This window comes from Syngnathoides biaculeatus, chromosome 12 (assembly GCF_019802595.1).
Source record: "Syngnathoides biaculeatus isolate LvHL_M chromosome 12, ASM1980259v1, whole genome shotgun sequence".
In the NCBI taxonomy this organism is placed as follows: Eukaryota; Metazoa; Chordata; class Actinopteri; order Syngnathiformes; family Syngnathidae; genus Syngnathoides; species Syngnathoides biaculeatus.
In genome coordinates, this window is record NC_084651.1 from 24,961,402 (window position 1) to 24,987,548 (window position 26,147).

The 26,147-nt window shown below is 41.7% G+C and overlaps 1 protein-coding gene across 3 annotated transcripts in view; it reads left to right on the top strand.

Annotated features, from left to right (window-relative positions):
- Positions 1-26,147, top strand: part of slc24a3 (solute carrier family 24 member 3) — a 119,206-nt gene that overhangs the window by 25,361 nt on the left and 67,698 nt on the right. For 2 of the 3 annotated variants that reach the window (XM_061837687.1, XM_061837688.1), the window contains exon 2: positions 5,906-6,031. In XM_061837687.1, coding sequence (XP_061693671.1) covers positions 5,906-6,031 — 126 coding nt within the window. Of the gene's footprint in view, positions 1-146; positions 203-5,905; positions 6,032-26,147 lie in introns of those variants that run through there. The other variant, XM_061837689.1, reaches the window with a different exon arrangement.

Genomic DNA, 26,147 nt, shown 5'->3' on the forward strand with positions numbered 1-26,147 from the left:
ACATTTGTTTTTTAATATGTTAAGATGCATATCACCATTTGTATATGATGAAAAAATCAAAATGTGAACATGCACATCTAACTGTAATGCATTTACACTTGGAATAAGATTACATTGTGCATAGGAGGCTTTCATGGTGCGTCTGACCTGTTCTGAGCCTTGGCCTACACCGAACGCGAAGCTTAAGTGAAGTAAAATCTGGGTGAGTGCAGCAAAATTTGTCTATACCAACATTGTGACAGCTAACAAGGAAAACAGTCAGTTGCATTTTTGCAGTGATTTTTTTAGCCTTTATTTCAGCACTCAATGTAACGGATAGAAAAAAAATGATTTTGAGCTAAAATATCACCATAACTTTACATCACAATGAATTGGGACAAAATTCACATAAATTTTGTCTCACAGTATGGTAAACGCTAACCTTGTACCTCATTGAGGAAATTGGGAAAGGAATCACTATTTAATAGCATTTAGGTCCATCCATAACAAAATAATTTAATACATTATCAATTAAAAATTTGGAGCCATGTGAAAGTTACAAAATGTTGAGTTCTAGTGTGTACCCTTGAAAATGAAATGTAAAAATCTTAAAACAGGAAGGTCAAATGTGCACATACTAATCATTTGATAGGATGAAGAAAAAGAGAAGAGCATGCAAGCACACAATATTTTAGCTTTGCATTTTACCCATCACAGTAAACACACACAGTTGTTAATAGAACATACTGAGGCAGAGGGCATCTGAAGTGCAGGGACTAGTTCGGGATTTCAGGGTTTTGATCAAGTACACCATGATGGTGAGTCTGAGGCCCCGTAGTTCAGTGGTTGGAGCACTGGTTTCTTAAACCAGGGGTTGTGGGTTCGTATCCCTCTGGGGCCTCCACTCCCTGAGAAGGGTTGTGTCAGGAAGTGCATCCGGTTTTAAAAATTGTGCCAAACATATATGTGCGTTCATCTGGGATGACACGCTGTGGCGACCCCTAAAGGGACAAGCCGTAAGAAACTTACTTACCACAATGGTGAGTCTGAGGGATGTTGGTGTATGGTCCAGTTGGCGTCTTGAATCTAGGTCCTCGTGGTAACAGGCAATGATCTTAACCAATGGGCGCTTTGCAGAACCATTGATGAATATTAAGTCAATTGCAATAGTTACACACAGACTGCCTTCTAGTTAATAGGTTTGATAGTGATACTGTTTCTTTCAAGAATCCTGAGTCATGTTCATTTTAGTTTGCAAACTTTTTTGAAACAGCCCCCTAAGAGAATTGGAATTGAGAATAATTTGGAACCGGAATTGAAAAAGGAACTGGAATCAGAACCAAATTCCAACGATACCAACCCTAATCATCACATGTTGCAACTTGGATAGTGCCGATATATGTTTGCTCCACACCAACATGGCCTGATTGTTATTGTCTCTTGTGGCAAAAATGTATCTAGTTTGATATAGATACATAAGGTTTCAAGATACCATCGATACTCTTAAGGTGTAAATTGATAGCTCATGGTCAAACTTGAATAATAAATGCATTTGTCATCCTAGCCAAACGAAAACTTTGGAATATATGCAAGGAATCAAAAGCATGTTGTGAATACATGCACCAACACACATTCTTACATACATGAACACATCTGTCATAGAACATTAATGAAGATGAAGTAGCTAATTAAGGAAGATGTGGTGCAATGGGGAGCCATGTTATTTGACGTTATGGGGTCGACTTGGATGTATAGCCATGAGACTCTGGCTAATATAGGACACAGTGTTGGTGAAAGATAATGCTGTGAGAATATGTTTACCAAATGCCTTGATATTAATACTTTCCCAGAAGCATTTTTTTTTCTACAGACACTCACCTGGCATAAATGTACTGCCTCGATCTAGAAGGTGGGCAAGTCTTGTAGGTACAGCATATCTTGATTCTATTGTATGCATTTTCAGCAACATAAAATCCATCAAATTACACTCATTAATCCAATTTGTGTGTTAGTTCAGTTTCCCTTGTATTCACATTATTCTACATTTGTATTATTAATAAATCTTGACAACAAAGTCAGTGGACAGATTGAGGCCTTCTCTTGTAAGGTCCTTTATTTTGCCTCATTGGTAATTTATATCCACAAAAAAAGCCTGGATTGAGAGAAAAGACAATATTTACCATGGAGATTTATTTTTTGCAATTTTATTGCATCTTGCGTCTATGTTCAGACGCCTTTAAATCAATGACAGAGTAATTTATCATGGCTGCAGTTGCTGTGGATGATACTTCATGCTTTTCAGCTGTTTTAGTTCCTCCAGTTGTCTTGTATTACATACTGTGATATTAAATGTATCAAGGAAGAGCCAATAGTCTATTTTTCTCAACTACTTTAATCCACACATGTGCAATCCATGTTATGAATGAGAACCAAATGAAGCCAAATGTGTTTTTGTCTATTTGAAGGGATGTTGTGTTGGTGATCTTAACGATGCACAGTTGTTGTGAAAATATAATGTGTTTTGAGATTGAACATGTCATATTGTAGCCATAAGGACAATGGCTCTGAGATAAAGAACATATATTAAGAGGAGATTATGTGTGTTCACAATTTAAGACAGCCCAGCACTAATGCAGTTTGACAGATTTCAACCTCAGGTTCTCTTCGTATAACTGTAAACACTACAAGAACCACTGGATATTTGTGACTTGTGATTTTTCTCAGATAACGATAAATGCAACTTGCCAGTCTTATACTACCTGACTGCGATAACCCACAAAACTAAGTGATATGCAGAAAATTCCTCAAATTTTACATTTCTGTTAGCAAGCTTTATATTAATGGGATTTTCATTTTTAACGAAGAAAACACAAAAGAGAACAAATTCCACATGAATATCAATGCAGAAACAAACACATTGATCAAGTCAAGTTAGCCCTTAATCACAACAACAGCAAAGGCCATCATTTCACAACTCTCCATCTGAGCAAGAAGAAAATTCAAAATAAACCCATTAAGGGGTGGGGGGAACTTTGAAGGGATCACAAATGGAGAATGCAATGAATGTTGACTGGGCAACATAATCACATGCTATGATGCAGAACAATTTTAGTTTAAAAAACATGATTCCATTTACTGAAAAGAAGCGCTGCTCCTCCAGGGAAGTGGTTTTGCTCAGGACCTCTAGCAGTCAATTGATCAATCATCCACAGTCCATCCATCCATTATCTGAGCCGCTTATCCTCATGAGGGTCGCAGGAATGCTTGAGCCCATCCCATCTGTCATCGGGCAGGAAGCGGGGTAACCCCTTAACTGGCAGGGCACATAGAGACAAACAACAGTCGCAGTCAAAATCACACCTAATGGCAATTTAGAGTCTCCAATGAATGCATGTTTTTGGAATGTAGGAGGAACGTGGAGTGCCCAGAAAAAAAAAAAAAACGCACGCAGGCACGGGGAGAACATGCAAACTCCACACAGGCAGGGCCAAGATTTGAACCCAGGTCCTCAGAATAGTGAGGGCGACGCTCTACAGCTGCGCAATCGTCCCATCCATCATTCACAGAAACATCTTCGTTTGTAAATTTTAAAAAATCATGTGGTGGATTGGATCTGGCCCCTAGGTCTTTAGGTTGACACCTGTGTTATAAAGGGTCATTAGTGTTCTCCGAATCCCAGTCTTCATTCAGTCTTTTTCTATTATTATCATTATGTTATCATGACTCGGGTTGCGGCTATGCCGTAGCCTCACCAATTTTTTTTTTTAAACCTGGCCTATAGGATGTGCCACAAATGCTATCTACAATAAATTAATGTTTTTTTTTTTGTTTACTCAACTTATTTTTCCAATTTTGTCATGCTCACCCATTGGAGTTGGATGTATACAGCAGAACACTAAGAATCTGAATTGTAATTGTAAATGTAATTGTAAGACCAAGGAATAAACTGTATAAAGTGAGATTTCTGCTTCCCAGCACCATGGTGGTTGTAATTTTAGTTGAAGAAAAATAGCTCTGAGTAGGATCCTCCATTACCACTGTGATATGGCTGTAGTTTTCCTCTAAAGCATTTTGCGGTGAAACATTCTGTTCTTGAACGTGTTAGCAAAATCCATCATGTTTCTGTTCTGATAAATATAGTGTAGAGTGGTGCTATTTATGGATGCTCTGTGCCTTTGCTGGGGCGTGTTTCATGGTGAGAGAGGAGGTGGATTGGAAAAGGGGTGCTTGTGAATACAGTGACCTACATGAATGAACTGGAATGATTGGCCTCACAGAGCTTTTCAAACATCCATGTTAGCACTCCTGCAAGACTGTGCTGACACAACATCCATATGTCATCTCCCTTTGTTGTGTGGAGAAAGGGAGGGTTAGGACTAGTCATGGAATGCCAATTAACACTGGAACAAAAACTAATGAGCATGAGAAAAAAGTCTTATGCTCATTAGAATGCATGTTTATTAGAATGTATGTGTATAAGACATAATAAATGGTCTTTATTTTCAGACTAAGTCACTTTTGTTCAGCCATGAAATTAATTTTACAACATCTGTGACATAGTGATAGGATTTTGTATATTTTCCATATTGTTGTTATTTTTGTTTTCCAGTTCCTTTTATCTACGTAAAGGAGATATGGGAAGCACACTTAAAATATTGATTTATTCCACAAAAAGCTGTTTGAAAATGCTGTATTGACATGATGATGCAGTCATATTTACCAGTGTCTCCAGATGACTATCGTTCAATTTGAGGTGTTGTGCCACTGTCTAAAGCGGATATATAACTGGTTGAGCTAACATTTTCTTTCAACTAAACCACAACAAAACTGAGGCAATTGTTTTTGGCAATAAAGAAAAGAATTGCCGTTAGTAAATACCTGGACTCACTATTTTTAAAAACCAAGACCAAGTCAGAAACGTTGGTGTTCTGATTGATTCCGACCTAACTTTCAACAGTCTATCAAATCAATCACAAAAACTGCCTTTTACCATCTGAAGAACAGAACTAGAGTGAAGGCTTGTATTTGTCAAGCAGACCAGGAAAGCTTACCCATGCTTTTATCTCAAGTAAACCTGACCACTGCAATGGTCTTTTGACTAGACTACCCATAAAGGGCATTAAACAGCTGCAGATCATTCAGAATGCTCCAGCTTGGGTTCTGTTCCAAACAAATGGGTCAAAGCATATAACTCCACTTCTAAAGTCCTTACACTGGCTTCCAGTCAGCTTTAGAATAGATTTTAAAGTTCTGATGCTGGTCTATAAATCACTAAAGGCCCTGAGTACATGAAAGAAATGCTTATAGAATACAAACGCAGTAGAGCTCTGAGATCGACTGACTCAGGTCAGATAGTGGAGCGCAGAGTCCAAGGCAAACATGGTGAAGCAGCATTAAGTTATTATGCTGCACGGAAATGGAATAAGTTGCCAACAGAGGTGACGTCAGCCCCAGGTGTGAATGTTTTTAAATCCTGGTTAAAAAGTCTTCTTTATTCTCTTGTCTTTGAGAGTATTTAAAATTACTAATTTTAATGATATTTCTTGCAGCATATGTTCTTTTCAATTGTACTTTTATTTTTCTCTTTTATAAATATATATAAATATTTTTGTTGTTTTTATTTTCATTTTCATTGTTTTTACCCATTTCCCATTGTAAATGTTTTTTCTCTTTGTTTTCAAATCATTTTAATCATGTAAAACACATGGAGTTACCTTGTGTATGAAATGTGCAAAATAAATACATTTGCTTAGATTTGCTTTTGCTTTATTTGCACAGGAACAATATGCTTTTTTTAGCCATCATCTTTTGTTTTCAATTCCATAGACACTAAGCGTTGAGGCAGCATATATTTCAAAACTCGAGTCTTTTGGTGTCTGCAATTCTCAACACTCATGCCTTCTCTTTGTATCCCATTTTGACTTAGCATCTCATCTTTCAACCACTACAATGCTCGAAGAGCTGAGGTGGGAGGGCCGTCACCTTCTACAAGATTTCCATGACAACCAATCTACGATGTTCTCAGACCTGGACAAAAACTGCACCGAACCAGGTAAGGCTGGCAGAAATAGTTCTGGGTATCAAAATGTTACCTTTCCTGTGCTTCTCAGCTTTGGATTTCCTGCTTCGATTCTGAGCTGTCGTGTCAAATTATTGCTGCCAAAGGCTGGTCACTGTCCTTTGAATGTTTATGATGTACAAAATATGAAAACATATAAATGTTTGTGAGGGAGTAGTTTAAACAGACTTTTTATTCTGTATTCCAGTGATTTAGGTGAAGATCAGACTACATTTTATGACCAATTCATATAGAAATTTAAGATATTTCTAATGGTTCACATATTGTAGTTTTTCTTCCCACTGTATGCTCAGTTAGTTTCCTGCTTGATTTAGTTTAAATGTTTGATGGAGGAGCTTCTTTTCATGATGTGAACGTGTATAATTTCAAGATGTCCAGTTTGAGTGCATCCTGCTTTTTTGCTGGTCAACTCTAACCTTTTGGTTGACCTAGATAATCATTAAATTTAATAATTTAGAGCTCAATGTTTCATTTTTTGTTGAGTTGTAGTCGTGTTTCAATCCCTTGTATGCACACAACAGTACAGACCATACTGTATTTACATATTTGCGTTTACATATTTGCGTCCACCACTGACCAGTAGAAGAACACAGTGATCCCATGTGGTTTGGTGAGGCACTTTTTTTTTCAAAAAGGGGGAAAACATTCCCACTTTACAGTCCCAAATCAGTATTTGTACAGGAAAAAGCAAACTATAGTTATGAACAGTGAATACACGTTTCTCGTCAATAATTAAGCCTAACCACAACCCTAATGCTGAATGCATGCATCCCCATCATGTTTTTTTTCCTCACCTCCGAGTTGTGTATTTCTTTCTCTATTTGTGCACCATTATGTTTTTCCCCTGGCAGAGAGAGTGTGAGTGTTTTCCATGTGGGATCCTTGGGCTGAACAAGAATGATCTCCTGCCAAGCTTTCTCTTGATCTTATTGTAATTGTAAACACACCACACATGTAGTGGACACTCACGCATACTTCATTCTTCAGTTTCAAGAAACAGATACATTTTAGGAGTCCAGTTTCGCTGAATTAAATGAGTAATGTTTAGGAACACTGTGTAGATTTAATTAAGCTTTGTCTAACAAAACACTAATTACCAAAACAGGGATTATTCTTGCCTTCCTGCACAAAAAGAGCCTTTACAAATTGCTCCTTTTACTTAGTCTCTTTCTCCCTGTCTCCTTTTAATCAGTTTCTATCCTGTTGCTGAAGAACTTCGTCTTTTTCTATTTCACTTTATTTTTTCTTTCACAGTTGTGTTTCAGAGTGACTCAGTGTTCAGTTTGATGTCATTCAACATGAACATACATACACTGTTATCACAAAATATGACAAATACAAACTGAGGTGAAAAAAAATGAAAAAAAGGTAGGATTGATTGTTTTTTTTTTTTCAGGATTTGGATTTATGCAATTGTTGTTCCACCAACTTCCATCAAAACAGAACACTTGTTGACAGTGAACTGACAGATTTGACTTTCTATTTGTTATGGCAGCTTTCACATGAACACGTGAGAAGAAAACAAATGCGTTTTTGCATCATTACTTTGACATTGCACGCTCCTAAAAATGTGAAACAGTGATGCTCGGGCACGTGATAGGGATTGTCCCTAAAATAGCCCCCTTTGTCAAAATGGTTTCTCCTGTATCCTTTGAGGTCAAGAAGCTTCAACTCTCTGATTGAGCATTCATCTCCACCTCACACTGTGACTGCAGGGGTGAGAGAGGAAAAGGGTGAACTTATTTTTCTATAGCGCTATTTTTATGGTCTGTATGAGTCACAGCTGTGGCTGGAGGTTTAATATTTTTTTGTGCTGTCTGTCCATCTCTTTATCCCAGTGAATATAACATTTGGTTTGCCTTGAGGAAATGTCCATTTAAACAAAGCTTTTCTGAGCTAAAAAATAAAAAGAGCTTCAAAATCTCATGCTTTCTGATGTGGTCTTGTAATATTTAGCCTTTATAATTTGGCAATGGTTCAAAGTTTAAAATTTGTGATAATGTTTTTTTTTTACTTGAATACTTTGAGTCAATATTTTTTCTCTTAGATGATTTAATATATCACTACTGAGGCACACATGTCTAGAAAATCATTCATTTGAATTACACTGTTGTCATCAAAACATATTGATTATACGACTTTCTTCCTCTCATCCATTTCCTATTTGACTTATCCTGGCGAGGGTCACAGGTATGCTGCAGCCTATCCCAGATATCTGGAGGCAAGAGGCAGGGCACACACTGAACTGGTTGCCAGACAATTGCAGGGCACATAAGTAATCATTCACACTCACACTCACACCGGAAGGCAATCACAAATAAGATTATTCAATTAACCTGCTACCCATGTTTTGCGGCTATGGTAGGAAAGAGAAGTACCTGGAGAAAACCCTTATAAACCCATGGAGAACAGATGTGCTAACAACAGATGTACTAACAGCAGATGTGCTAATTTGTCTCCCATTAAAGTGAAATTGTAATGTTTCAAATTCAAAAGATAAAGTAAGGATTATATAGCATTTACCTCCATCCATTTACCTGAGGTCTAGTTACCGAGGACGTAGCTTTATCAGGGAAGCCCAGACTTCCCTCTACAGAGCCACTTCCTCCAGCTCTTCCCGAGGCTTTTCCAAGCAAGCCAAGAGACATAGTCTCTCCACCGTGTCCTGAGGTGTTCCCGGGGTCTCCTCCTGTTGGTCCATGCCTGGAACGCGTCCACAGGGAGGCATCCAGGAGGCATCCAAAACAGATGCTCGAGCCACCTCATCTGGCTCCTCTCAATGCGGAGGAGCAGCAGATTTACTCTGAGCCCCTCCCGGATCACCGAGCTTTCCATCTATTACTAAGGGAGAGCCCAGTGTGACGGTCTGAGCGCTCCCGGTGCTGAAGTCTCTTTGTGAGTAATGCGCGTATATTAATGCGCATGCACATATATTTTGTAAACTTCCAGCCATTCAGAAACATCCGCATCCATGCTTCAACATGTGCCATCCGACAACTTGTCGCCAAGTATTCATGTTCACTATGGACGTCTCGGAAAGACGAACACAACGAACGCACATATATGTGTATGTCTTTTTTTTTTTTAATCAACTTTTGTTTTAAGGTTAGGTTAGGGTTAAGGTTAGGTTATAACCTATGTTAGCTCCCTCTATGTAGAAGAAGGGGAACTATGAGACCGGGAGATTTCCTAGCAAGCGTCTGCTACGTACCCAGAGTTCCCCTGTTAGTAACGCATGCACATTAATCACAAGGAGCCTTTTCAGCAAAGGGGAGCACTCAGATCCTCACACTGGACACCCTGCTTAGGAAACTCATTACAAATCAAATCAAATCAAATCAAAAACCTTTATTGTCTTCATATGACTGTGCATATAATGAGATAGCAAGTGCTTCTCCACAAGGTACTTGAACCATCCACCCATCCATTTTCAGAGTGCCCGAAGAAAACCCACGCAGGCATGGGGAAAACATCCAAACTCCACACAGGCAGGACCAGGATTGAACCGTGGTCCTCAGAACTGTGAGGCCACCGTACCACCCATGCTTGAACTAATAAAATAAAATAAAATAAAGTAAAATAGGGTAAAGAGGTAAAGTTCCTCAGATAAAAATATTATATATATATATATATATATATATATATATATATATATATATATATATATATATAGTTCCTGACAATAGTTGGAATGTAGATCTCCTGGGAGAGATCTTCATCTTTTGGCTTAGCTCCTTCTTCCCCACATCAGACCGATACAAAGTCTGCGTTTCTACAGATGCTGCACCGATTCGCCTGTCAATATCCACTTCCATTCTTCTTTCACTTGTGAACAAGACCCCAAGATTTTTGAACTTCTTCACTTGGGTAAGGATTTCATCCCCAACCACCCTCCCACCCTTTTATAACTGAGGACCCTGGTCTCAGATTTAGAGGTGCTGATTCTCATCCCAGCCACTTCACACTCAGCTGCGAACTTCTCCACTAAGAGAAGTTTGCCATAGGTGACCCTGGCAGGGGTGTAAATGCCCAAAAAACATAGCTCCTAGGATCATTGGGTTATACAAACCCGTCCACTGCAATAAGGTGGTGGCTAATGGAGGGGAATATTGGATTTAAAGAAATACATTGCAATGAACTACTTTCAACTACAATCACCCATTCACTCTAACACTGAGTAACACTAATGACGGCAGTGACTTAGCAGCTCATTTACACACTAAAGCAACAACACCAGTTGTAGTCAAAACAAGCTGGAGACAATGTAGAAATAAAAATGAAGAGTTCAAAAATTTTTTATTATTGTAGTTATTGCACACGCTTCAGAGTCAATATCACAATAAAGAGCCTTTGGTGTCTAAATCAGAATCACTCACTCATTAAAATAAGGAACGATAAACACTAACGATAAGTTTCTTAAAATGTGTTCCCTTCACTCGATGCCAAGACCTTTTTTTCTGAATTTGATGTAACATAATTTATTGTCTGTAATATGCTAACATGTATATTATGCCCTCCCAAAGTTGACCCCAGAAATGAGGGCTTCTAATGTACTGTGTGCATCGTGATTTTCTAACCTTTCATTCAGTATTTTCATGTACTATATACATTAGTGATTATCTACAATTGAAAAGATATTCATATAAATACTTTAAAACAGTGGTTCTCAAGTAGTCAGGCTTTAGGACCAAACATCATTACTCAGAGACGAGCCATGAACCAGATTTCAACGTCTCAGTTTAATGAAAACATGTTGCAGTTTAAACCTTACATATTCCAAAAAATAAAGAAATGTAAATAGAAAAACAAAAACGGTAGTGATGAGAGAGAATTTTTTTCCCTTTTTTTATTTTCCAATTATTATGTATTTACAGGTCAGGCACGGTGGCGTGACTGGTTGGAGTGTTATCCCCACAGTTAGGGTTAGTTCAAATTAATTAGTTCAAATCCTGGACCCACTTTTGTGGGCTTTCCATGTTCTCCCCCATACCTGTGTGGGTTTTCTACAGGTGCTCCAGTTTCCTCCCAAATCCCAAAAATGTGCATTAATTGTTGACTCTAAATTGCCTTTGGGCGTGATTGTAAGTACGACTGATTTTTTTCTCATGCCGTGTGATTGACTGGCTGCCAGTTCAGGATGTACCCTTCCTCCAGCCCAATAATAGCTGGGATACGGTGTAGCTCTCCTCCAATCGATCCTTGTGACAATAAGCGACTCGGAAAATGGATGGATGGACACATTATAGTAATGTAACTGTTCATTAATCGAGAACAACACTGAACCGTGACTTGAGTTTTTCCAAATTAATAGGAACACTGGAGATGATTTTTGTTCCTGATAAGACTGCCAAGTCTGGCATTATATTTGACAAGGCAACATTAATGGAATGCTCAATCAACAGTCTGTTTTTGTTTTTGATCTTTTGCTCTACCATACTGTTCGAGTGGCTAGGGAAGGACAAAACAGCACTGCACCAGAACAGGGCAAGCCTTACCTCAGTGAATTTTGCCTGCAATGTGTGCCCAATGTCAAGTTCTCGGGTTGTAGGCAATAAGAAACATGACAGGACCAAAGAAACGTAGTGACTGATAACAGACAACAAATCAACATCGACAACAAACCAACAAATACTGAATGAAACCAGGGTACTAAATGCAAGGAAAGTTACAGGACACATTATTTTTTTCTGAATTTGATCTATCATAATTTATTGTATGTAATATGCTCAAGTGTATATTATCCACTCCCAAATCTGACCCCAGAAATGAGGTCTTCTTATGTACTGTGTGCATCATGACAAACATACAGGACAATGAGGAACACCTGGAAGTGACAGGAGTGGTAGGAGGGTGTTGCTATTTTGACACATGGTAATATGCTGACGAAAACAGGTGGACACAATAACTGAACTTACACTCACGATGTAAACATGACTAGAAAACTAGAAAAAAATATATAAAAGATGAGACAAACTGAATCTAATCAAAACAAAACAACACAGATCATGACAGAGGAGCAGGTGCCAAGGATCAGGAACGGGAATTTGCTGGAGCTGCTGTTGTTGTTGTTGTTGAGCAACGGGAGAAGTAGTGGGTAGCTCTATTGTTAGCCGAGCGAATGAACCCGCGTCCTCTCGTTGTTGCCGGGAGTTCTTTGATGTCTTCAACGCCACACAGAGGCGATTCCTGAAGGTGGTGTGCCAGAGCTGCTGAGGAGGAGGAACAGGAGCCGGCTGAGTCTGTCCAGGAATGGGAATGGAAACCTGCTGCAACTTCAGAACTCAGTGGTTGCAGATCAAATACTAGTCACCAGTTTAATAGGAATTGACCACAGAAACCGAAGTCCCAGATAAGGTCCAGGAGGGGAAACATGAGGTTCTCTGTATGGGAGGAGGGTTTGGGTACGGGCTGCAGGCAACAGAAGGGTTGCCGGAATGCATCTGGGAGGACAGGAGAGACTTGTGTGAGAGCGCTTAATGAGTACGTGATTCAGCAGAGAGCTTCATTCTGTCTGCCGATGTGGCTCACCATGGTGGATGAGGACTTCCCTCAGCACCTCTAGTGTCTCTAGGTCCATAGTGGCTAGAGTATTCTGTCAAAATTGGTAATCAGCAGAATTGAATTGGACCCAAGACTGAGGTGGAGGAAGTAGATGGGATGTTTTTTTTATGAGGTGACAATGCGTGGAGATCGGTGGCAACAAGAAACAGGTAAGAGGCAGAAGCGTGAACAAGTGATAGAGCTTGACGGCATGGTTGGATCTAGCAGGGAAGAGAGAGAGACTGGAGGAACACACAAACAAATGTGAAAACTCTGGCAGCAGACACCTGGATCAGACAGCCTTGAATACAGGCGCTGATGAATGCTGCTTGGGAACAAGTGCCCGGGCAAGAAGATGATAATTGCTGGAGGGGGAGAGAGAGAGCGAGAGAAAGAAAGAAAGAGAGAGAGAGAGAGAGAGGGAAAGAGAGAGAGAGAGAGGAGAGAGAGAGAGAGGAGAGAGAGAGAGAGAGAGAGAGAGAGAGAGAGAGAGAAGAGAGAGAGAGAGAGAGAGAGAGAATAAACTGAGGCACAAAACTCCAAAAGGGAACTGCAGGGCACAGATCATGATAGCAAGCGTTGCATTGAAATTCTTTTTTTTTTTTTTTTTTGTTTTGATTCAACATTCAAGCAAAGCAAAGCGAAGCAAATTTATTGATATTGTCTATTTCATACCCAAGGTAACTCAATATGCTTTCAAAATTAAAAGCATTTAAAAACTGAGGAAAAAAATAAAATGAAAAATAGGTATGATAAAAGTATAATTAAAACACTGTACAGTTCAAGAAATGTTTAAAAATTGAACTACTCTAAAAAACATGCAAAAAGAGAAGTTTTTAAGCTTCAAACTATTCACACTTTGGGCTGACGTCACGCTGTCCGGGATGCTGAGAACTACTTCATCTAGTTCCTTCCAGAATTTCTCTTTCAACTCTAGGTCACATCCTACCTGTGGGGCATAGCCGCTAACCACATTATACATAGCACCCTCAATTTCAAATTTTAGTCTTATCACTCAATCTGATACTCTTTTCACCTCCAAGACATTCTTAGCCAGCTCTTCCTTTAAAATAACCCCTACTCCATTTCTCTTCCCATCTACTCCGTGATAGAATAATTTAAACCCTGCTCCTAAACTTCTAGCCTTACTTCCTTTCCGCCTGCTCTCTTGGATGCACAGAATATCAACCTTTCTCCTAATCATCATGTCAACCAACTCCTGAGCTTTTCCTGTCATAGTCCCAACAGTCAAAGTCCCTACATTCAGTCGTAAGCTCTGTACCTTCCTCTTTTTCTTCTGACGACGGATCCGGTTTCCTCCTCTTCTTTGTCTTCGACCCACAGTAGCTGAATTTCCACCGACGCCATGCAGGTTAGCAGTGCCGGGCCACGACCGATCCGGTATGGGATTCTTTAGATGAACGCTCATATTTGTTTGGCACAGTTTTTACACCGGAGGCCCTTCCTGACGCAATCCTCTGCATTTATCCGGGCTTGGGACCGGCCTACAGATTGCACTGGTTTGTGCCCCCCATGGGGCTGCATTGTAAGCAAGCTAAGCTAAGGAATACTAGGCCAATAAGCAAGTATAAATTGATGTTTCCACTCTGCCAACTTTTTATGAATACTCACTGTCCTCATTGTATATGATACGTAGGTTTCGCAGGACGTGTAGATACTAGCGTTTGATGTTTTCCTCCTTAGTAAATATTAGAAAACAGACACGTTTGTTGTTAGCGGTCTAAGCTAGGCTAACTTAGGCCGATCAGCTTCGACGCGAACGATACGTCTCCAATTTGGATACTAAGATTGCACAGATGGTGATTTTAGTCCTCTGAAGTCGTCACCAGGAGCGTCCCACATCAAGTATTCACAACATTTGGTCCAAAATCAGTAGGATTTATTGAATTAGCACCGGGCTTGTCAGAGCCTTCTGTTTAAGCTGCTACCAGTTTTGAAGACTGGAAGCAAGAGTGCATTTCACTGCATGAAAAAATGTCTTAGTACATATGTTGCCCTGTGGGATATCCTCAATTCTCTGCAATTGAATTCCTCCCTTGGCTTGCTACCAGACACAAAAATCTACAGACGTAAAACCTATTGAGAACATGATATCCCTATGGAAATTACTGTAGAGGTGCATATCCCCTTTTTCTTTGATTTGCTATTCTCAACCCTACCCATTAAATTCTCCAAAGAATACATTTGTGACCTTTCTGACACCCTTTATTAGTGTAATGAAGACAAAAGACCATGGTGTTTCAAGAAAAAAAATATTCCAAGCAATTTGATTCGGAAATGACAACTCGTAATAAACACAATCTAATGGAAATTTCAGTGTTTTCCTGAATTCATGAGGCTAAGTGACAAAACCAAAACCACACGAGTGGCACTAAAACAGCTATTTTATTTGGAGATATCATATAGAGGTGGTATTAATGTTTCAGTAGTTTTCTATACCAGAATCCAAATATTGGCAGAAAGTACTCCCATATTACCATGCAATAGTGTACTCTCCTATTGTGGTGGGCTTTAGCAGGCTGATTTCTTGAAAAATGAGGGGAGCACACAGTGGTGGTCTGTGTGTATGAATGCGTGTGTGTGCGTGCGTGTGCGTGTAGGTGTGTGTGCGTGCGTGCGTGTGTGTGTGTGTGTGTGTGTGTGGTGTGTGTGTGTGTGTGTGTGTGTGTCTGTGTGTGTGCGTGTGTGTGTGTGTGTGAAATGAGGTTAGACGCTTTATAAACATTGTGCTGATCAGGCAAATGGTCTTCTTTTTTTTAGCTTTTGCATCCCCCTGCTGCCATGGAAACCAGTGAATTGTGTCACTTAATTATATATGCATGTGCTTACATGAAGCAGTGTGTGTTTAACATCGTATTTAGCCCGATGCAACATTACATAACATTGCTCCTTTCACCTTCTTTCATCTAAACTACGTTATTAAAGCATATTTGGATTACTGGTGCCCCCACCCCCCTCCTCCTTAACTATGTGATGCAGTGGGTCAAGCAAAAATTGGATTATGGGTGGAGTATAGAAAATTTAAGGATTTTTTTTAACCATGAGGCCTCTGTCCATTTTCTATATTGCTTGTTCATTTTTGGGTCACCAGTGAGTTAGAGCCTATCCAATTTGAATTTGGGCGAGAGCCAGGGTACACTATGGACTGGTCACCTGTGAATAACAGTGGACATTGAAAATATATCACAAGTACATTCACACCATCTCGCAATTTAGAGCCAGTGTATCTGGAGAAAACCTGTACAGCTACAGGGAGATTTAAACGGCACACAGAAAGGTGAGAGTCAAAATTCCTGAACTGTAAGGAATATGTGCCGACCGCGATGCTATCATGCAGATGGTTTTCAGGATTAGTTTGTTGATTGATTTACACACTTTTATTCTGGATGAGCGGTAATGCTGCACCACAGACAACTATTTTTCAAGTTTAACTGCCACAAGTATGAAATCGAAATTGAAATTGAAAATGACAAATGATAATATACTCGTTCAAACTACACATTCTGATCACAACACATAAGCATATGGTAGCTAATCAGTCGGCTGACAAGAAGGTAATGGCTTGTCCAAAAAGCTTACATAGCTGATGCTGCGATGGGGATGCACTACAATGGTCACTGATCAACCAAAAGCTGTTTTATACAACCAGCGTTATCATGCCAGGGGTAATTACATGAAAATACCAAAATAAAACCATTAACAGTAAACTTGGTAAACTTCGCTGAACAGAACCAATACTTCTGCTCCATCCATGCACATGGGCTGCTAGGGATCGATCATTAGCAGCATTTGTGTAAAAGTGAAGTCTCTCTCTCTTTCTCTCTCTCTCTCTCGTTCTCTCTCTCTCTCTCTCTCTCTCGCTGTCTTGCTTCATAATTATAATGAAACTCGAGGGCACGTCCTGCTTGGCTGCATCTTGTGACATTCTAAATTCTTGTACCCCAGCACGGATGTTCCCATTTCAAAACTGAAAAACTTAATCAGATGGACCTCAAGTGAGGCAGTCAGGCAGTTATTTCAGGAAAGGTCAAGGACCAAAATAACACTGATTGAAATGATGTCTCCCCATAGCTAAGGCAAGTAGATATTAACATATCGCTGTATGTGTGAACTCAATAATGACAGATGTATCAACGGCTCATGTTTCAACTAAAATGTATTTTTATTATCATATATTTCCTCACACTGTGTGTGCCATGTTTTACAAGAAGTCTCCGTAACCGTTTTGCTAATTTATTTAAAATAATGAAGACATCGAAAATGACCTCCTAAATATCCAGCTAGTGGTATCCGAGGGGTTGTGTGGGGAGGTGAGGTGGGGGTGTATCTGAACGGGTTCCAGTGGAAAACCAACCCCCACTACAACTCCCCACAACTATGAAAAGCACTTTGAAGTAAAGTAACTCCTTGAGTGACTATTAAAGGGACATGAATAATGTGACCATTCACTTGAGGCGGGACCGTGGTCCAATGTGGATCGCACATCTGGGATCATTAAAAATACATTCATTCAAGTTTTCTCCCATGCCACACATGGGTCATATGTCATGAACTCGACTGATTTTTTTTTTCTTTAGGCATATGAATTTCCCAAAAAAGCTTTAGAGTCTTCAAATGTATTTCCAGGTTTCATCTTGTTTTAAATGCTGTTCTGTGTTGACATAGAGATTTTTACACCAGGAGTGAGCACCATATTCTTTTTTCTTTTGCAGACATCACCTAAGTTGCAAAAATTAGCAAACCCCTTGCACATTAAAAGTTGAATTATATCATCTACGAACAAACATTCATAAAGGAAAAGGTACTACAATATTTGCAAGGTAGGTCACTAATTAACTGCAGATCATTAAACAGCATGTGAACGTAGCTGTAGATGTCACTTTGGTATAATTAAATGATGATGGTTTTAAATATCAACAGTTACAATGTAATACACATGCACAACATAATAACTAGCAACAAGTACGCACCCCCCAAAAAAGTATTGTATTACAGATAAATATCCCTATGTGTGTTTCACTATGCAATACATCTTCTCTATCTGTATACTATATTTGGCCTTGAAAATTCTCCTCATGTTGGCATTATGTTTATTATAGGTATTATTAGTAGCTTTAGCCTCAGCCTCTTCATCCAACTCCTCCAGGGGTATCCCAAGGTCAGCTGGGATACATAGTCTTTCCAGCCTGTCCTGTGTAGCATCTAACCAGGGAGGCGTGCAGGAGGCATCTCGATCAGACGCTCGAGCCATCTCATCTGGAGAAATGGACAAGTCTATACTATATCTTTGTGTTCGTGAAAGTATTGTTCATAAAATTACATCCGGCCCCACTCAGAATATTGTTAGTGTTTTTGTCTTATGATTAGTGATGGCATGCAATATATATATATATATATAGACTGATTAATGCGTCAACAGAATCTGGGTGTTTGGTCATTCACTTCGTATGTTTCACAAACACGGACGAACAGCATCACATAACAAAACAAGAGATTAAAAATAAAAGCATCTTAAAAAGTCTATAAATTGGGATGTCCCTATTCAACCTTTTCCATTTCTGATCTGACACAAATATTGCAGCCTGGATTTTTTTTTTCCCATACCAATTGTACACACTTCGCTTATTTGGTAGTATAGAATGTTAGAAAACGCTTGATGACTTGATATTACCCAGAGTAGTGACAGTAGGGAAGAAAAAAAAATATTCATTTATTATTAACCAATGGAGCCTCAATAAACTACTTTAAGCAAGCAACACTCACTCTTACTTATCACAAGACATGACATAAGGTAAATTTCACAATAAAATCCTTCAGAGTACAGCCCACTGCTCAGCTCACATCAACTTGTTTGGCAACTCATGCCTTTTTTGTGGCGGCCAAAACCCCAAGCAGCAGCTAAATGAATGAAGAGCCTGCCAAAATTATGAAATAGCTGAAATGGAAGAACCCCAAATGCTCCATTCCGTTCCTGCCTGGTTTATTAATGTTGTTTACGCTCAGCTGTTTTTCATCCTCTAAAGTATCAAGCTGCAGTTGGTGTCAGTATGCTGTTGTTTTGTGTGGTTTTTGAGAAATTCAAGATCATATCATGAGGTAATGTGTTTCTCCTCACTCCAAGCTCAGACCAGACACAAATGCATTCACTCATTCCTAAGATCTCAATCTTCGTTAGGCTACGCCTTTGTTGTTTCCATGCCAAACAATCATTTTAGCCCATCTGGTGATCAATGTTTTTTCAGTTCATTGTAACACTTGCAAGTAGTTCCTCGGACAACAGACGGGATCCTGCCCACATTGCCTTGGTGGTAATTGTGATCTTCAGTCATCACAGTTGTGATGTTTATGAAGCTAAGGTACCTTTACTGATGCTCTTTATCAAACCTTCAAGTCAAGAAATCTAACCAATTTGACACTAAAATCAAATCAAATTCAGCCCTGTTGGCAAAGCATTGGTCTCACATTTCTGAGGTCCCAGGTTCAATCCCGGACACGCCTGTCTGGAGTTTGTATGTTCTCCCCTTGCCTGCATGGGTTTCGTCTGGGTAGTCCGGTTTCACTCCTACATTCCAAAAACATGCAACATTAATTGGACACTAAATTGCCCCTAGGTGTGATTGTGAGTGCAGATGTTTGTCTCAATGGCCCTGCCATTGGCTGGCAACTACTTCAGAGTGTACCCTGCCTCCTGCCCATGAACATCTGGGATAGGCTCCAGCACTCCCCGCGACCCTCGTGAGGATAAGTGGCTAAGAAAATGGATGGATGGATGTTCATGATTATGGCTTTAAACACACTCCATTTTGCTGTTGATATTTTGCAATGTGCAGTATGATCTATGATGAGTGTATGTGTTGGCAGGCCTGATCAGGGGATTTTTCTGCTAAGGGGTTAGAACTACAACCAGTGCAACAGTCCTCAACTTGCTTCCACTGGTACGTACAGGAAAAGATATGAACATATATTTTATTAAAAATCATAACCATCCATGTTCTCCAAGTGTATTTAAGTGAAGGAAAATCAGACTCACTGACAGTGCAAATAAGGCGGACCTGACTGTGCTCAAGAAAGAGTAAACTGTCTCCAGTAGAGAGATTGAGCTCCTCTTCAATTATGGTTACGCATGATGATCCCTCCTGACAGTGCAAAACAGAGGAGGGCATACAATGTTGCTTTTTAGTAAATTTTTGGTGAATTATCATAAATACTCTGTCCACTTTAATTCCAAATTTTGAAAGCTTGTTAAGTATTGGTGGCAGGATAGGCCGCTGTAGAGTGTTGGGCTCACAGTTCTGATGACCGGGGTTCAAATCCTAGCCCCACCTGTGTGGAGTTTGCATGTTCTCCCTGTGCCTGCATGGGTTTTTTTCCAGTCACTCCGGTTTCTTCCCATATCCCATAAATCTGCAACATTAATTGGAGACTCTAAATTGCCCCTAGGTGTGATTGTGAGGGCGACTGTTGTCTGTCACCATGCGATTGGCTGGCAAACAGTTCAGGGCGTACCCTGCTTCCTGCCCAATGACAGCTGGAATTGGCTCCAGCACTCCTGCGACCCTCGTGAGGATAAGCAGCTCAGAAAATGGATGGATGGATGGATGGTTGGATGGATGGAAAGTATTTTTGGTTTAACTGCATGTTGGAAATTGTTACTGTAACTGTTAGACATGGAATCATCACGTGGCACATTAAAGGGGAATTCCACTGGTTTGCATTAACAATGTATCCAATAGGTCATGTAATATGTACTCTATTTTGACAATATGATGTTAAGTCCTCTCTCATTTAATAGTGTTTTGAGAATATTTTTATTGACAATTACAGATTTTCAGGGGTGCTGCCATTTTCGCGAGTCACATGACTTACATGCGCGGTTGTCACGTGTTACGTGCTGTTCCAAATGCTCGATTACATCGAACATCATTATGCCCAGCGCTGATTTCTCAGATTTATCCTCATCTGATGAAGAAATAGCAGTATCGGTTGATCGGGAAGACAGAGGAATACTTCCATCTGAAATTTGGGGTGCATGGGGGTGGTAGCATCATGCTTTGTGGGTGTTTTTCTGCACAAGGGACAGGACGACTGCACTGTATTAAGGAGAGGATGACCGCCGCCATGTATTGTGAGATTTTGGGGAACAACCTCTTTCCGTACGTTAGAGCATTGAAGATGGGATGTGGCTGGGTCTTTCAACATGACAATGACCTGAAGCACACAGCCAGGAAAACCAAGGAGTGGCTCCGTAAGAAGAATATAAAGGTTCTGGCGTGGCCTAGCTAGTCTCCAGACTTAAACCCAATAGAAAATCTTTGGAGGGAGCTGAAACTCCTTGTTTCTCGGCAACAACCCTGAAACCTGTCTGATGTAGAGAAGATCTGTGTGGAGGAGTGGTCCAAAATCCCACTTGCAGTGTGTGCAAACTTGGTGAACATCTACAGGAAATGTTTGACCTCTGTAGCTAACAAAAGCTACTGTACCAAATATTAACACTGGTTTTCTCAGGTGTTCAAATACTTATTTGCAGCTGTATCATACAAATAAATTGTTAAAAATCATGTATTGTGATTTCTGGATTTTTCTTTTTAGATTATCTCTCTAACAGTGGACATGGACCTATGATGAAAATTTCAGACCCCTCCATGATTTCTAAGTGGGAGAACTTGCAATATAGTGGGGTGTTCAAATACTTATTTTCTTCACTGTAAGGGAGTTGGAGCGCGTGAGTGGCAATTGTGATGAATGATCCTCTCGAAAGTCTTGAGTGTGTGCAGCTCTAGCTTGTCTTGGCTGTACCAAAGCCCCACCCACTTTACTTGCAATTGAAACCCAGGTTCTTCACTGCCTTTGATGAGGGTGATAACTTTGATGTCATCTACAAACTTCAGTAGTTTGACAGCCGGGTGTGTCAAAGTTCAGTCGTTTGTGTACAGAGAGAAAAGCAGTGGGGAAAGGACGCATCCTTGGAGCGTCCCAGTGATGATGGTGCATGTGGATGAGGTGGTGTCCCCAAGCCAGACCTGCGGTGTCCTACCCATCAGGAAGCTATAAATCCATTGGTAGATTTTAGGCAATATGCTGACCTGGTGAAGCTTGGAGGAGAGGAGTTTGGGGATGATGGTGATGTTGAACGCAGCGTTGAACCCCACGAGCCAGATCATCACACAGGTTCCCACGCCACCAACATGTTCTCGTATGAATTGCAGTGCCCTGTTGATTGTGTTATTAAGATACCAGTTGGCTCAGTAGGCAAACTGCACGGCGTCCAGCAGGGGCCTGTGAGGCACTTGAGGTGGTCCAACACCAATAGTTCAAAAGATTTCAGGGTCCAGATATCAGGGCAACAGGCCTTACAGTTGTTCAGACATGAGATTTCAACTTTCTTGGGGTCAGGGATGATGATGAAGCATTTGAAATAGGATGGTTATCCACACAGTTTCAGAGATCAATTTTAGGTCTGTGAGTATAGAATGGAGCGAGCTGGTCCATTCAGATTTTGAAGTAGTATTGGGACACAAGGTCTGGGCCTCCCACTTTGTTAATCTTTTGTCATTTGAAGATGCTATTGATTGTAAATCAGTGGTTATCATAACTTATAACCTTCTTCAATATGTTCATCATTCCTAGTGTTTGGTCCTCCAACAAAATAGCCTAAATAAGATAATGAGAAAGAGATAACCGCTTGTCGTTAAAGCAGTTGACGCAGTCAAATCTTGTGGTTAGTGAGATTTTAGTCAATATACTTCTGGTTAGTGAGATTTTAGTCAATATACTTCTGGTTAGTGAGATTTTAGTCAATATACTTCTTAATAATTATTCACTCATTGCACTCATGACATAATATTGTTCATGGTCATTTAACCAAGCTCCAATGTGGCGTCCTAAGTGAAACTGTATCTGTCCCCTCCCCCGACAATTCAAACATTGTATGGTAGCAAAACAATTTGAATAGTGTTTTATTTATTATTTTTCCTTTCTTCAGTTTATAAAAAGTCATCACATTTAAAACATACTTAGAATGTGTTACATTTCATAACTTTGTATTTATATTTCTTTACTGCCAAATATATCAAACCATTGACTCCCAGGGCTGACACCCTGATGGGACAAGGAGAGTTGCAAGAGCTTTACTTCTCTCCTGTTTTACCTAATTTCTTTTTATTTTTCCCCATCTGTTATGCAGAGTTCGGGTCAATTTGGCATGTTTACTAACTTTGCTGCGTTTACATCAATATATTCATTCCTCCTCCCACATCGCGCAAGGCATAGCCAAGACAGAACTTCTTTGGTAATGCGATTTGGGATTTTAATTGGATATTGCGTCATATTTGCATTTGAAACATTTATATTTTACTTCTCAAGTTAATGTAATCACTGAAAGGTGGAAAAAAAAAGATGGATTCAGATACCACAGCTTTCATCTAGATTTCGCTCAATAACAAAGCTACTTTTTTTCTCATTTTATTCTGGCATTGAGCAGTTAAGCTTGGCAGTTAATCAAGTATGAGGAGTGGCGTGGCACCAAAATAGCTAAAATACGAGAAATAATTATTCATGTTTATCCGTGTTCTTATTGCTCTTGATGTCAAATATTTTGCATTATTGTATTGTATTATATTTTACAAATTTTCAGTCATTGTAATCATTTTACATTTCGCATTTTACTCTTATCTTGAGTTTTATCATGTACTATTTTGAGTGCAACAGACAATCTTCAGCAATCGGATACTTGAAAGATAATTGAATCCACATGACGTATGTTGCATTCTCAACTCGACAGAAAATATGAGTTTCTTGGTCTAAGAAGCGAATCTCACCATTTAGGTTAATGGGATGATTCATTCAGTCCTTGTCAATGTGTTCCTGTCACGACCCATCGGAACGGGAGTAGGACCCAAATGCAGGACTCGGACGATGAAAGGTAGTTCGGGAAGAAATGTTTATTATTTCGTGGTGGGGATCGGGCAGGCAGTCAGGTGCAGCAGCGGTAGTTGGGACGTCAGGCGAAGAGAGCAGGTGAGCGGGCAGGCAGGCGTCGGTACACGGGAGAACGATCAAAGCAGGCAGAAGTGTCAAAGGAGTCAGGCTTACGGGGTCGGTGGGAGAACAGGCAAAGGTCGGTACACACGGGTTGTCAATCAGGGATACGGGATTACTCGAACGGGACATGAAGCTCAACGAACTGCCCAGGAACAGTCGTCATCGGGGTCATATAAATACAGAGGATAATCAGCCCGCATGAGGCGCAGGTGTGCGGCTCCCAATCAGCGCAACCGCGCTGGCACCCGCACAGCCCGGGCTGGAGCGGCAGGATCATGACAGTACACCCCCTCAAAGGCACGGCTCCCAGACGTGCCTAAACGAAAGAAACAGACAATAATTAACACAAGCAGGGGTGGGCGGAAGGGGGGTGCAGGGGGGGGCACCCCCCCTCCCGAACCCCAGTCAGGTGGCCATCCAGGCCACCAAACGCAAGGCGTCCGGGTGGACAGGTCAGGAGGACGACCCGGACGTCAAGCACCAGGGTCCCCACGGAGCGATTCGGGCGGACGACCTCTATGAGGAACCAAACGGCGAAGCAGGAACCAGACCGAGGCAGGCCACTGCTCCGGACGAGAACCTCCTACGCCGTGGCTGCGAGACGACCAGGGACTGGTCGCCACCGAGGCTTGGTCAGGAGGCAGCCGTGGATTGGTCACCAATGAGGCCAGGTCATGAAGCGGCTGGGAGCCATCAGGAGCGACGAGGATGATGGAGAGAAGGACCAGAGTCATGACCGCCACCATCACAGCCATCCCGAAGTCTCTCCAGTTCCTGGGTGGCTCCACAGAACTCCCTAGCTCCTGTCGCCGTCGAGACAAAGGTGTAGGACGGCCGCGGACCGGTCGCTGCTGGTACTCCTCCTCCTGGACGGGAACGTGAGAAGGCGGTGGCAGCGGCATCACCACCTCCTCCTGGACGGGAACGTGAGAAGGCGGCGTCAGTGCCCCTCCTCCTGGATAGCAACGTGAGAAGGCGGCGTCAGTGCCACCTCCTCCTGGACGGCAACGTGAGAAGGCGGCGTCAGTGCCACCTCCTCCTGGATGGCAACGTGAAAGGCGGCGTCAGTACCATCTCCTCCTGGACAGGAACGTGAGAAGGCGGCGTCAGTGCCACCTCCTCCTGGACAGGAACGTGAGAAGGCGGCGTCAGTGCCACCTCCTCCTGGACAGGAACGTGAGAAGGCGGCGTCAGTGCCACGTCCTCCTGGACAGGAACGTGAGAAGGCGGCCACCTCCTGGACGGGAACATATGGACGTGCCCGTCGCCGTCGGAACAGGAACAGGGGACGACCGCTGGCCGGTCGCCGACAAAACAGGAACAGGGAGCGACTGCAGGCCAGTCGCCACTGGTACTCCAGGGCACGGACGAGAAGCGGCTGCGGAGACTGGGCTAGAAGCTTCGCCACCAGCTGCGGGTCTGCCAGTTTCGCCGTTGCCGGCGAGGAGTGGGAGGCACCAGGTAGCGCCCGGCCGGGGCATCTCCTCTGGCCGCCACGCGGAGGTCCCGGGTAGATGGCCAAGCGGGTTCCCTCATACGGATTGGTGTACTTGGACCTACCGAGCGAAGACTCTCGGGTGCTGGAAATGCGGGGAGGTGAAACAAACTGACTGGGATGAAAGACCGGGCAAAGAGATTCATAATCAAATCATCGGAGTCGTACTCAGGCAGCCGGTCATACAAATCAAGGTCCTCCTCATATTCCAAAAAGTCAGAGTCTAGAAGAATATGAGGAGCCAGACGGGTCGTGTTCGGGACATATTCATACCTCGCTGGCGGAGCGTAAGACACGGAAGCGGAGGACGTGAAGGAGCCTACCCGGATCGGACAGGCTTGGTCCTCCGGCAGACGGTCTACCTCGCGTCGGTCCCGGCGACGCCGGGTCTTTCCTGCTGGGTCCTGTTTTGGCCAGATCGTTCTGTCATGACCCATCGGAATGGGAGTAGGACCCAAATGCAGGACTCAGACGATGCAAGGTAGTTTGCGGACAAACGTTTATTATTTCGTGGTCGGGGATCGGGCAGGCAGTCAGGTGCAGCAACGGTAGTTGGGACGCCGGGCGAAGAGAGCAAGTGAGCGGGCAGGCAGGCGTCGATATACGGGAGAATGATCAAAGTAGGCAGAAGTGTCAAAGGAGTCAGGCTTACGGGGTCGGTCGGAGAACAGGCGAAGGTCGGTACACACGGGTTGTCGATCAGGGATACGGGAGTACTCGAATGGGACATGAAGCTCAACGAACTGCCCAGGACCAGTCGTCATCGGGGTCATATAAATAAACAGGATAATCAGCCCGCATTAGGCGCAAGTGTGCGCCTCCCAATCAGCGCAACCGCACAGCCCGGGCTGGAGCGGCAGGATCATGACAGTTCCTTTGCAAAAGTACCTTTACGAAGCTTGTTTACCCCATTCTGCACTGCTATTGTGGTTTCTTTACATCTGAGTTGCTATCATCAGAAGCTGGGTGGATTGATTTAATGTTCATGACAGA